We start from the raw sequence: 13,230 nt of genomic DNA, 5'->3' as shown, positions 1-13,230 counted from the left end.
CTCAGAATTACTAACACAACACTTCAAGAAATAAATGCCCAAAAATCTTTGAATCTGTACTTATTCAGAATTACTGAAACATAAAGAAGGAAATTCCCTCTGAGGTCAAGTTTACCCCAGTAAGTGATTTAAGTTCCCAAAAGCAACAGTGAGAGTCCCATGCCTTAAGTTAACAATTGGAGGATGGCTCATGGGAGGGGCTATCCTTGCAGAAAATAATGGACAAAGTACCAAAAAGTGAAAATACCACCATCAGCTGCAGCATAATCAGTCCCCCACAACATCAGCATCCAGGCTGACTGCTCCCAACTTGTGCTGCCCCCGAGCTGAAGGACAGCAGCCAGCACAGACTGCAAGCACACACCCCTAAATCCTGTGTTAAATCTGGGCCTCAAACCATCTTACCAAACTGAAGCAATTTTTCTCCTTTCCTTCTGACTACAGAGGAACAAGCTGTTCTTCATTCTGATACCCTTCCTTGGTTGTGAGGAAGGGGAAATAACTTGTATATAACTACAACTCACATATGATGGAGATGCAAATGACAGAAGAAATTCCCAAAAGAATTAAATTTTCATCTGGACTTGAAATTTTACTCAACTTATAGTTTATTCAGCTGTGTACAGATGCCTGGTTTAGAGCCGTTAAATATTTTATTAAAGTTGTTCTATATTGAGTATCAAGAAAAATAATCTCTTTAAGCTCTTTAGTTCACAAGACTTTAATGCAAAATGTTACTGTTTTTTTTATTTCCTTAAATTGATACCATATGTACTTACCATTTCCTGTAATGGTAAGGTTGTGGGTCCTGAAATTGTCCTCAGCACTTTCCAGCCCCAAAGTGGTGTATGCTAGCAAACTGTACTTTGCTCCACTAAATGTGAAAGAAAAGGCATGTTTAGGACATTTCTGCTTCATGTTGTTCAGGCAGTAATTAAAAGGAGTCTAGACATGCCTGAGAGACCACATTTGGGTAGAAGGAAACACCAAGGTGCAGGGCAGGACCTGTCAGTGGCCACAGATGGACACCTCCAACCTCTTCCCACACAACTCCTGTGTCTCTGGTTCTTCTTGCAAACACTGTTCCACAGTCAGTTCCTCTCCTTGCTAGATCCTATCTCCTGCCTCCACGTGTGTACCTCCAGTTCCTCCCACCCCACAACTTCCAAAGCCAGCATTCCTTACAACTCTTTCTGTTGCCTCCTGTCTGGGACAGGAGACTTCTCATGTGGTCACTGCCTATGAGCTGGGCTTGTGATTCCTGAAGGGCCAGCAGCAGCCAAACACAGGCACAAAGGCTGTGCTATCCAAACCCCCTGCACCCTCTGGATGCTCAAAGCACCCTCTCCTCTAGTCAGACACCAAGTAACTTTCAATAGTTTTACAGCTCTTATTCCTAAGCCTAAAGCAATTAGATTTGGTAATAGGTTCAAAAATTCCTGAAGTTAATAGAACAACTGATGACAAACTTTATCTGAAAATACAGGTTAAAAATTAAAAGGCATTATAATGTTTCTCCACGTTGCTCTGCTCTTGGCCTTGCCTATGCAGACTACACTTTATAAACCAGTTGTTTATATAGGTATTTTTAATAGGATCCAATAGATTGAGTATTCACAGGCAGAAATCTGTACAGAAATCCTGTGGTCAGTTTTGTAGCAGAAAGGATTTTTTTTTTCACTTACTGGACTTAGAGATTTCAGAATCTTTTATCTTAGTTTTGTATTTTGCCTAGGGAAAAAAAGTATCACCCTTACAATTCAACACAGTGCAATTGTGGAATGCAGTTCTTGGAATAAACTGGTATAAATTTAGTACGTTTAACCTTTTCTCTGAAATACTCATCGGACCAAGTAACAGATTTATAGTCCAGCAATGCAGTAGGAATTCCACCTGGCTAATGGCAGTTAGAACAAAGTTCACAAGAAAACAAATCCCTCCAAATCACTAACTACTCTCCCCAACAGAATCTAGCACACAATCCTTAAAACATTTTCAGTAGAACATAAGAAACCTTAGTGGTGTAAAAGCGGAGAAGACACCATTGAACCAAGATCATCAAGAATAGTTTTCCATCTCAGTATTGTTCACATTTTATTTCTCTTTCTAGCACAGTGGGAATGAACAGTTTTCAGACCTTTGGCTCTGCAGATAAATAAGGAGAGTGTCTACCTCCCCCTAACCCTAACAAAGAGCAGGAGGAAAATAGGAAGTCTGTTAAAGGGGAGTTCTCTTACTTAACTGTCTCCAGGGAACAAAGAGAAAATTAAATACACTATAATATCCTGGGTGAAAAACCACTGCTATGAAGCATTTCAAGAGGGAAATCTGAACAAAAACCCATCAGCATTTCTATATATTCCCTGCTAAACTGCTCCTTAACAAAATATTTTCCACTGATTATGTTTGACCAAGCAGTTGAGCAATGCATTGCCATTCTATTTAAACTGTACCAAAAAGTTCAGTTTCTTCTCACAGATAAAACTGTCGTGCTGATTCTAAAGTTACTTTTTTTTCTAAAGCATGACTAATTACCACAACAACGTTGCCAAAAAAAATATCTACTTCACTTTAAAAATATGCTCCACAGTAACATTTTCATTCTGAAATACAAGTCATTCCTTTCAGGCAGCTGCAATATAATTTAGGAAAGTTTTATCTACAGATATTTTTCAGATTTAACTGGCTAATCAGGATTGTTGACTGTGTTTTTCCTTTGCATTTCAGAGAATTAGCTAACTGCCTTAAATGGCAGTTTCTTTGTATAACAAAGAATAATCTGCCTGCTGCATCTCATTCAGTACTTTGCATATCTGTAGTATTTTTCCATGTAACAACTTCATTTAAAAAAAACGCAAGCAGCTCATCTCCACAACATGCCTGTGGCATTGTTAAATCTGTTTACTGATCAAGAGACAGAGGCACTGAAGTTTCCACACAGACCTGGGTGTGGGAAGGTGTAACTATAACACTCTGTTAATGTATGTTAATTAGGACGTCTTCAATTCCAGAATCTATTCCTGAATATTAAACCCAATGGCAGAAATCCCCATCTTCATTCATTCATTCAATATGAATGAAGGAGTGGAAGACTTGTGAGATCAATAATAAAAAAAAAATTCAATATGCTCAATATTCAATCAGATCTTAAATAATAGAGGGTAAAAACCAAATATAACCTTCAGGTGCTAACAAGAACCCAACCACAAAAGTGAGGCCACCAGATTAGACTGTGTACTTCCAGCAAAATATCACTGGGGATTTGCCAAATCAAACACAGGACACAGAAGCTGCTGCACCTTCAGCCCAGTGGAGGACAAGACATCAAACAACAACCAGTGCATGCACAGGCCAGTCCTGCAAATGAGTAAACAGGCACTTGAGGGAGACTCTCCAGTGATTTATCCAAAGAGCAACGTGGTTACACTGGAATTTAATAGCAGAACTGCACTAAAATGTTTTTCTTCTATGAAAAATGTAAAAAAGAAAAAACTATTTTAGCTAAAATTGAAAAATTAAGCAGACTAAGACTGTATGGAAACTAAATGAGGGATAATTAAGAGAGAATATCTGTATATTTCAAATTAACTACTAACTTAAGCAACTACTCAAACCCTTTGTCACTAAGCTTTTTCAAGAAGTTCTAAGTCTGACAGTTTCCTCACTAACCAGAGAGATTTTTAAGCCAAGAAGTTTGAAACAGAGGGATCACAGAGTTTTTGGAAAATAGAGAATTTCACTCATGTGTGCACTGGAAAGAAAAAGGCTTGTACAAATGAAATCTACAGAGAAAAGGTGTTCACATAATACAGAAAGTTCACTTTTTTGTTGCAGTTTAATTTCCCCTGCTGGACTGGTAAAACTCTCTGGGAATACTTGAAAGATCTCTTGTAATCTTGCAGTCTCTTCCCTTTTATAAGGGCTACATACCAAGGTCTAACTAATATAAATCCTTGGGGGAACCTATAAAAAATTGACAACTTATTTTCTGCCTATAATAACTCATCTCTTTCCAAACAACTATTTTAATCACCCAGCAATGCCATCATTTAACACTTCATTGTTCATTTCATTGCGTTAAGAAAGTAATAGTCACTGCGAGATGATTATCTACAGTAGAAACAACAAACTTCCAAGATGGAGGGAAGGAAAATTCAATTGAGAAACCAAAAGCAAAACCCAGGGGAGGAGGCAGCTGTTTAAATTGCCTACTGGTGCTTGCTCCTTAAAAGACAGGCAATCTATACTGAAGCAGAGAAGCCAGTGGTTATATCTGATTCAAACTGTGTCTAATGATAGTGTCTCATGGCTCGGCCGAAGCTGGTGGAAAGCACAGCCACCTGACATGATGCAGATTGAAAAATGCATTGCCATTAGGTGGAATCCACTGGAAAGTTAGTGATAAAATTTGTTTTGCTCTGTGGATAAGATCTCTTGGATGTCTATTTTTGAGTCAAACAGAAAAATCAGTTTACAGTTTTGTCAGTTCAACAAAGACAGAATATACTTGAATGTTTCCTTTTCAAATCCCAGCAAACAGACACATGAAACTAGGCTAAGACTAAACACCTAGCAAGAATTAAGCATTGATTCTTTACAATCAGCTGCCAAAAAAAAAAAAGTAATTCCTAGAAAAATTTTCTTTCTAAAAAATTATAAATAAATAAATAAACCCAACGCTATTAATATTTCCAAATTCAGTATTTGGCCTGATCAAATCCCAATGAAATTGAAGTAGCTGGAAAATATTAGTAGGCAGTTAATGTTTAAAAGGAAACAGGTAAATTATTGGGAAAAGCACTTATGCCTATGAACACTGAAAACCAGAAAGTCGTTTTAAAATGTCCTGTGCTAAAGCCAATTCAGAAATCTCCTGCTAAGTAGCCTGTAACCATAAAGTGCCTTTGGCAATGCAGAGTTTTACTGAAAAGCTGGCAAGTGGAAGTAGGGAAGAGGGTACAGGAGTGGTTTCTCCAGCCTACATACACAGCTTCTCCTATTTCACACAACTTGTTACTTTTACACATATCTACCTGTCAAGTATGAGCAACACTGGCTAGGTGCAAAAATAGTATGGGGGAGGAAGTAAACAGGGAAGGAGAAGAGGCAGATGGACAGAGAGTCACACACAAACTGTACAAGCTCAACTCCCTCTGGAGATCAAACTGAAATGATGGAGTTTGCAAAGAGCAGTGGATTTACCAGCTGGCTGGCTGTGGAGCACAAAGATAAAGGCTGCTTGTGTGTTTCAAGATCAGAACCAGGCCCCAAGGCTCAGCGACATGGTTGGAATTCACACCTACTTTCTCATTTCCTATTTAAAATGTAAATTTTTTTTTCACTTGGGCAAGTAGAGAAAAAAACAGTTTCTTGGCAGTTTGCCAAAAATTTACAATTATATTTGGCCTATTTCTATTTTAAAAGCTACAAAACCAGAACATCAATATATGTGGCTTACTGGATGACTGGGTCAGCAGGCAAAAGGGGCTCAGTGCTGTCTTCTTCCAGTGCAGCTTTGAGTTTCTTCCCTGTAGCTTTGCTGAGGGATGTTTTAAGTTTCTTTGCCAGTTTCTTAGGAGTGTTTGTTATATATAAAGACTCCTCTGTACAGCAGCTATACACTTCAACCTTCACCTGGAAATCTGGGCTTGCTTCATCACTGAAGTGGGGGAGGAGAAAATTTCAGAGCATTTGTTAACAAAGTGTCTGTGGAGCCAAGGAATGCTACTGCTACTTTATAGATTAAATAATATATTTCTAATCAAGGGAAGCAATGCCATAACATTCAGGCACAGACATACATTAATATGGAATTCAGGAATAGAGTACACAGCAGTAACTTAGTATTGGGGTCATGAGATGGATAACGGCAGCATAAACAATTACAAACAGGAAATTCAACATTTATGTTAAAAATGGAAAAAAACACCCACGTTATGGAAATACACAGGCAAGACATTCAAACACACTTAAATCTGCCCTCTACTGTTACACAAAAATCACATGATTGAAAACCTGTCCCTGCCTCTGGCCCTAAGTCAGATTGAACTGTTTAAAAGATATCTTAGCTGCACCCCATCCCCTTCAAATTACTGGAAAAAAATGCTATCTAATAAAATCTGTCATTTGCAACTTTACCCACTGCTGCATCCTCTGGCCCACAACCTTTCTCAGTTTTCAGTTTACTGATTCTCTTGTTCTCGAGTTTAGTAATCAAGCCAGAAGCCTAACCTCATCTTTCAGATACCAATCATGTCATTACACACATGCCATAATGAAATCATTCCAAAAGCTTTTCTATCAAGTCTTACTATGCCTTGTGGGATACAGGCAAGTTAGGGTGCCTTTTCTGCTTTTGTTGCAGTGCTTCTCAGAAAATTATAAGTCTCATAACTTTGAAGAAGCAGATTTAAATCTTTATCCCCACTCTTAAATTGAATGGGTGTTTAATAGAGTTTAAAATTAGATTTAAACTCAGTTTTCAGGATCTTGATTTAAAGTTTTTGGTATTTCTAGTTTTCCAGTCAGTCTTCCTCAGGAAACAGACTCTAAATTGTTGATTAAGGAAATAAAGGCAAGGAGTGGAGTCAAGCACATGCTCAGGAAGGTGTAACAGCCATGAGGTGTTACTTGAGGAAAGAGACTGTAACCTGCTGGACAGGATAACAATGAAACACTGGGTGCAATATTTACACCTATAATGTCACAATGCTTTCAGGTTTTAGCATTAATTTAATGCTGTCCTTGAGATGTAAGTTTATCTCTGTATATAAAGAAAAATGCTTCAGCAGGGCAAAAAATTAAAAGTAGAGATCAACTGGCACATCTACAACCAGCATCATTTTGTACACAAAAACCAGCCTTGGATGGGGATCCTCCACCCACTAAAATGAACAGAGCCTCTACTGATTCCTTTGCCCACAGCAAAACCTAGTGGACCTCAGCCAATGTTATTCATAATCACATCCACCTGCAAAAGAAAACAGCAATATTTGTACTTCATTCAACAGAAGGAAATTATACTCACAATATGGTTACATTTTCAAAACAGATATCTGTTACTGCTTCATCCACAATAGTCACCTCAGTATCAAAAACCTCAGCTCCCATTCTGAACAAACAGAACACTGCATAGCGCTGGGATTCTGGAGACAGTCACAGAGAACTTTTATCAGCCACAGTGCACGTCACAAAACTAAACACTGCCATAAACAAAACAAAATGGTGATTCAGACCTCTAAGGAATTGCCCTCAAATTCTTCCCACCAGAAATGTTCATCATAGGATTTTATGATAATTGACCTATCAAAGCTGCTGCATAGGTAGAACAACAAACACAATGGGGAAAAAATATCTTCCTCTATGAGGAGAAAAAAAAAAAAAGTTGAGTAATCAGGTATAGTGTCTGTTAGCAACTTCAAAAACTTAAGTAAAAATGTAATTTTGTTTAGTAAAATTGACTTGACACCAAAAAAAAAACAAACATTTGATCCAAAGCCTGTATTATTTTATAAATGTGCTACATAGGATTAGGCTATTTTGCCATGCTTTGCATCTCTGACCCTATTGAAAATCAAAGTGAAATCAATACCAGGTGACAGCTGGAACAGATTTAGGATTAATCTCCATGACACAGCAAAATGCATGTACTTGAAGGCTATCCAATAATACCCTCAACACCAACAGTCAACTTTCATTTAAATTTCTCATTGGAAACAGCCTCCAATATACTCTCTCAAGTGCAGACAAGACTCAGAACAATGTGTTTAATCAGAAGTTTCTCAGTTAACCATTTAATACAACATTCTTCTGTTGCTTCCTCTGGAATTCTTCCTCAGGTGGACTCTAGAGAGTAGGGTTTAAACACAGAACCACAGGACTTTGAACTAACTCAGCCAGCTACAACCAGCAACTTCAAATTACAAGCATTTACACAACAAAGAGTAAAATACAGACCTAATGAAAGGTCAAAAAAGGGATTGAAATGAGTATGAACTTCCTCATTCAGTTTAAATTTACAGGCCTATGCAATTGCTTATCAAAGTAATTAATTACATCTTACATACTTTCTTTTTTGCTGAAGTGGTCAGAGCCTTTCCACATTAATGGTATGCGAATATCTAAAGGGGGAAAAAGAAGGAAGGGAGATTAAGTTATAGTGAATATTGTAGATCTGTGATCAAAACAAATTACAAAAAGTGTGCTGTTTCTTTTTCTGGTGGTAACAGGGCCTTCCACCCAATGAACAGCATAACTATTCCAAGATTGTTATCCACATCAAAAGAAAGTGCAATAATTAGTTCAACTTGAAGTGCCATTTCTGTTTAGAAATTATGCTAGAATAAAGAATATTTTAAATCTCATTTGAAAGTACCTGAAATGACATTTCAGAGTTGTGTAACATAGTTCTGAGAGGTATTCTCTGAGCCCATTATTATGCACAGACATAAACCAAAATCCTGCTTGCCTTGTGCTGAAAACCATTCATCCCACTGCAAGAGGAAAACCTTCCTATTTTAATGAAAAGACTGGGATATTTATACTGCAAACACTTCAGTCTTGTTTTGCTAACCACAGAGAAAATACCACTTGTAATCACATTCCCAGTGAGAATTGTCTTAGTCAGCATAAAAAGAGTTTAGAAATCTTTTAACACAAAAATATCCTTCTACTTCAGAACCACAGTAGAGAGGCAATTACAAAGCCATTATTTTAAATCATGTCTGTCATTTTAATATTAGGAAAGTATTTTCTTCACTAAATTTTCCAATTTATCTACTAAACTCAACATAGCACTAAGTGACATTTCCCTCCACCTTAGAGGACTCAGGTGAAGACATCATGTTTTTTATTAGTCCCCTGTTAAAAGGCAAATGCTGTGAGGGCTTTATAAATCCAAACCTGATTTCTGAGTACAAGGGTGCTGTTTAAAAGTATATGCAATATATTAAGTGACACATGATGGCAGCAGTGAACAGCATGAACTCAGTTGTCTTGTGACAAAAATCTTCAATATTGTTATAAAGAAGCATTGCTGACTCCAGTGTTGTTTTCATAAGAGACTGATGGGAAAATCCACATTCATGATGCTAAGATGCAAAATGGTGCCAGTATTTTGGCATCAGATTGTCATGTATTCCTACAGGGGTTTACCCAGCAAAAATGAATTGAAATCACATATAGTCACTGTCTCAGAAGTTAACTGAAAAATTCAAATTTCAGTTAATTTTTATTATGAGACATGTTATTACAGAAGCTATTTCAATATTGAAACTTTCAAATTAATCTATTTTTAAGCGTTCATGAAAACGAGTGAACTGTCAAGTGAACTACCAGCATACAGCTTTAGACTTGTAACTTCCTAAAAATCAATACATCACCATGTTCTGAAACTGCCTTTCACTTCTAAAGATGCATTTGCATAGCAAGCATTTCTAAAAATAGGGGGTTTTACATAAAGAGAAATAGTTTCATTAAATCATTACAGAAGTCTCTCTTAAACTTCTAAAAGATGCATATATTCATCTTTGTTCAGAGACAAAGCACAGAATGTTTCTTTCCTAAAATACGATGGTCTCAAATCTACATTCATATGTGAAAACAGTTACAAATAAAAGCTTTTTCTATCTTGAATCATAGCAAACTCTGAATGACAATTTTAATGTGCTCGATAGACCTTGTTAGCAATTAGAGTACTAGATTAAAGATTACTTCTGCATGCCACTTTCAATATCTTGCTAGCTGAAAAATTTACACCTTGGTCAGAAAATCATCAGGGTATAGACAATCAATCCTAGAACAAGTCTAACATGATACTTGTAAATCAGCTTTCAATTCATTATTGGACTGAAAGGGCTGTCATTTATCAAAAACAAAGATCAATTTTCATACACCTTAATTTCAGTCACCATTAGCTGTAAATCTGTGTGGATGCAAACTGGATACATTCAAATACTACAATTAATCAAATTTTAACCCAATGATTCCTTTATAAAATTACTTTAAATTATGATAATGCTTTTTCATCAACATTTGATATGTTGTCTTCTGACAAAAAAAATCGATTGGTACAATAACACAAATTACATAATTTATTCAAAAATATGGGGGATAAGTAAAAATGAAAGAAGTGTGAAAAACTGTGGACTAAGGAATACACTTCCCACACAGTATCTGACATAGCTGCTTTCTGTAGGAGCATATTCCTCAGTAGTCCTGCATAGTTCTTCCCAAACTTTTGCAGTTGATCACGATTGCCCTACTTTTTTGGTAATCATCATCTGGCATGTACTAACTATACGTCATGCTAATAAATTTATAAGTGGATGGATTACTGAGGGTAGAAAATGAGGAGGTGTCTTATAGAAAGAATAAATCAGCAGAGGCCAAGAACAACATGGAAGCTTTTCAGCTGTAAACTGGACCTGGCCAGGCTTCCTGACACAGTGTGTGAAGAGGGGTGAGGCATGGCAGCAGCCAGCACTCCCAGGCTGGACTGCACAGAGAGGCAGCTGCTTCTTCCTCCTCTTCACCTTGATCTCTGCCACACTTCTGAGGACACAACCTCCAGTTTTGAGAGCCACTGTGTTGGCAACAGTGCAGAATCATTAACAGACAGCAGCAAATACAAAGTGGTGTATTTCACCTGCTTATTCCATTAAAAGAAAGGAACTGCATCTTTCGTATCCTGAGCAAGTTTTTCATACTAAAAACAGAGTTCTTAAAAAATTCTGATTTCCTAAAGATAGCAGAAGTGTATTGTATGACCCTAAGGTCTTCACTGCAGATAGCTCTCCAAATTTGAAGAAAGGTGCAACCGCAGCACAGACAGGCAAACAGATGCTTTCACCCAACTACCATAAGGAGGAAAGACAGATACACATTCTGCCAACAGCTGTGCTGGCAAAAAACATCATTGAACCATGTGCTCATCACTCTTCTTCTCCCAGAAGTTACCTTGCTTAAATATATATCAAAATACGCAGAATTAACTCAAACAGCTCCAGAAGTGAGCTGTTCTACACTATTTTATTCTTGATGAAGCAGGTTAGGGAGCACAAACAGATCTGTTAGCAAAGCTGGCAGAAGAGCCACAGGACTGCTGAATGTAGTAACATCCACTACTGTCACAGGCAAACAAAACAATAAATCCACAGTGCTGAAGTTTGAGAACAGGCTAGAAAACAGGCCATTAAGACTGGCTGTTAAATGTTAAAGGTTTTTACTAGCTTGCATTGAAGCCATACCACTACACCTTTGCTGTAGGAATGTAATCTGCATTGCCTAAATAACACTTGCATACTAGTTATAATTCTGCTCTCAGTTTGTTAGACATGCCCTATACTATCACTTCAAAGTCTGCTGTTGTGGGGAGAAAAAAAGTTTTCAGCTCACTCACACTTATTTAGCTTTGAAATGCATTCAGTGTTTAGTGGCAAACAGAAAAGAAGTATTTCCCTCTCTGGAAAGCCCTGTGAGGAAATGGAAATAGAGGGTAGGATCTTCAAAGGCCCATGTGTAACTTAAGCACAAGTCCCCTTGCAGCATGAGAGAACTGATGCCCCTGAACCACATACACACTTTAAAAATACAATCTTTTCTGTATAGTTTGTATTACAAAACACTGTCCATCTAATTAGCTTCAATAATTGACTACCCAGCCTGTTACCTGATATAGCAACTTTTGCTCTGCATGCCATCCGGTCTTTTGTTCCATTTTCTGAAGACCTCCAAAAAAAGAAAAGAAAAAAGGTATTTGACATCTGTGCATTTAGATATCTAAAACTCAACCCTTTGATTTTCATATTAGTGCTCATTTCCAGTGTTTTTCTTTCAAGTTAATTTTGGTACCTCTGGTTTAAGATATGAGTCATTAATTTCTTAAGCATAATCTGGAAGGAAGGTGCACCACCTTTTTTTAAAATTCCCTAGAAGACTTTACTCCAAAGCATAGGTAATCAGAGTTTTAAAAGCCAAGTAGATTCATCATCCTTGTCTTTTCCAGCTGCAAGAGGATCAAATACATTATCAGTTTTTCCCTTCAGTACACGTCAATGAAGATGCAACTTACTTAATTGGTTCTATTACTGTTTAAAGAATTGCCTCCTCCTCTATTAATAAATTAAAATTTTTAGCTACTACCAGTATAATGACTTCCAGAGACAGTTAGAATATCTCTAGAACTCACAGATGATAGACCCTAGAAAACACTAGAATTTTCTCTCTGCCACAATTAAGCCTTAAATAAATTCCAGTCTGAAGCAAATATCAAAATAAAAGATCTCCAAACAGGACTACCAACTACCAAAGATACAATTTAAATGATAGAGAAATAACTCTGTAGCATACATCTCTTCCAATGACCTCCACAGATATCTCAAGTACCCCTGAAGACAGAAATGCAAGCAATGCATGGCAGTCACAAGTCACACAATACAACTGTTCAGATACATCTCCAAATATCCCTGCCCTGTTCTGGACATGTGCCATCACCATTCTGTGCTCACTGACATCAAAGACAAGGAGTTGAGTAAAGCAGCACATATATTATTCTATCACTAAAAACATAAATAAAAGATGAATCACTACAAAATTCCTTATTTTGTTAGGAAAAAGCAATACAAATGCAATAATTAGAGAATACAACACATTATATGCTAGCTTTCCAAATCAGCTGCAGAATAGTGGACAGAAAACGCTGCTCTTTCCTCCAACACATTTCTCCTATAGGGGAACATTTCTGAAACCAAAAAGTAGCAGAACTGCTCCTACAGATACAAGTAACTGGAGCCAAGCATGTACTCAAAGACTTTACACACTAAACTGCAACATAATATTTCAATAAATTACTAACTTGAGAGCAACAGTGTCTCTGCACCACGCTTCTCAACGTTGCAGCCCGAAAAATTCCATTTAGACGAAAACTTTGTAACAGTATGCAAATAAAACACACATACTTTAGCTCCTTCGAGAGTTACAATGTGAGAATATTTTCAGGTACTTCCCATTGAGTGTTACATGTATCACTTCGCTGTAGTTAGCACAAGTGGCCAGCAGAGGGTACCAATTAACCACGATGGGGCCATTATTAAAGGACCCTTGGTAACAATAGAAAGAATGAAAAATACAAATTGCTGTATTCTGTCTTGGATAGCTTTGTTTTGTCCCATCAGACTTGGCTAGGTACCTTTTTGTACGCTAAGGGTAATCAAGAAAATATGTCCGTTGTGT

General features: G+C 37.2%; 1 protein-coding gene across 8 annotated transcripts in view; it reads right to left on the bottom strand.

The window, feature by feature from the left end:
• The window catches only part of RTKN2 (rhotekin 2), a 171,186-nt gene that overhangs the window by 18,892 nt on the left and 139,064 nt on the right, over positions 1–13,230 (bottom strand). For all 8 annotated transcript variants that reach the window (XM_064429953.1, XM_064429954.1, XM_064429955.1 and 5 more), the window contains 5 exons: positions 11,669–11,727; positions 8,067–8,120; positions 7,028–7,145; positions 5,459–5,659; positions 780–874 (listed from right to left, as the gene is read on the bottom strand). In XM_064429953.1, the coding sequence (XP_064286023.1) occupies positions 780–874; positions 5,459–5,659; positions 7,028–7,145; positions 8,067–8,120; positions 11,669–11,727 (527 nt within the window). The remainder of the gene's footprint in view (positions 1–779; positions 875–5,458; positions 5,660–7,027; positions 7,146–8,066; positions 8,121–11,668; positions 11,728–13,230) is intronic.

This window comes from Passer domesticus, chromosome 8 (genome assembly GCF_036417665.1).
Source record: "Passer domesticus isolate bPasDom1 chromosome 8, bPasDom1.hap1, whole genome shotgun sequence".
Classification (NCBI taxonomy): domain Eukaryota; kingdom Metazoa; phylum Chordata; class Aves; order Passeriformes; family Passeridae; genus Passer; species Passer domesticus.
Note: the sequence above shows the minus strand (reverse complement) of the source record. Positions and strands in the feature narration are given on the sequence as shown.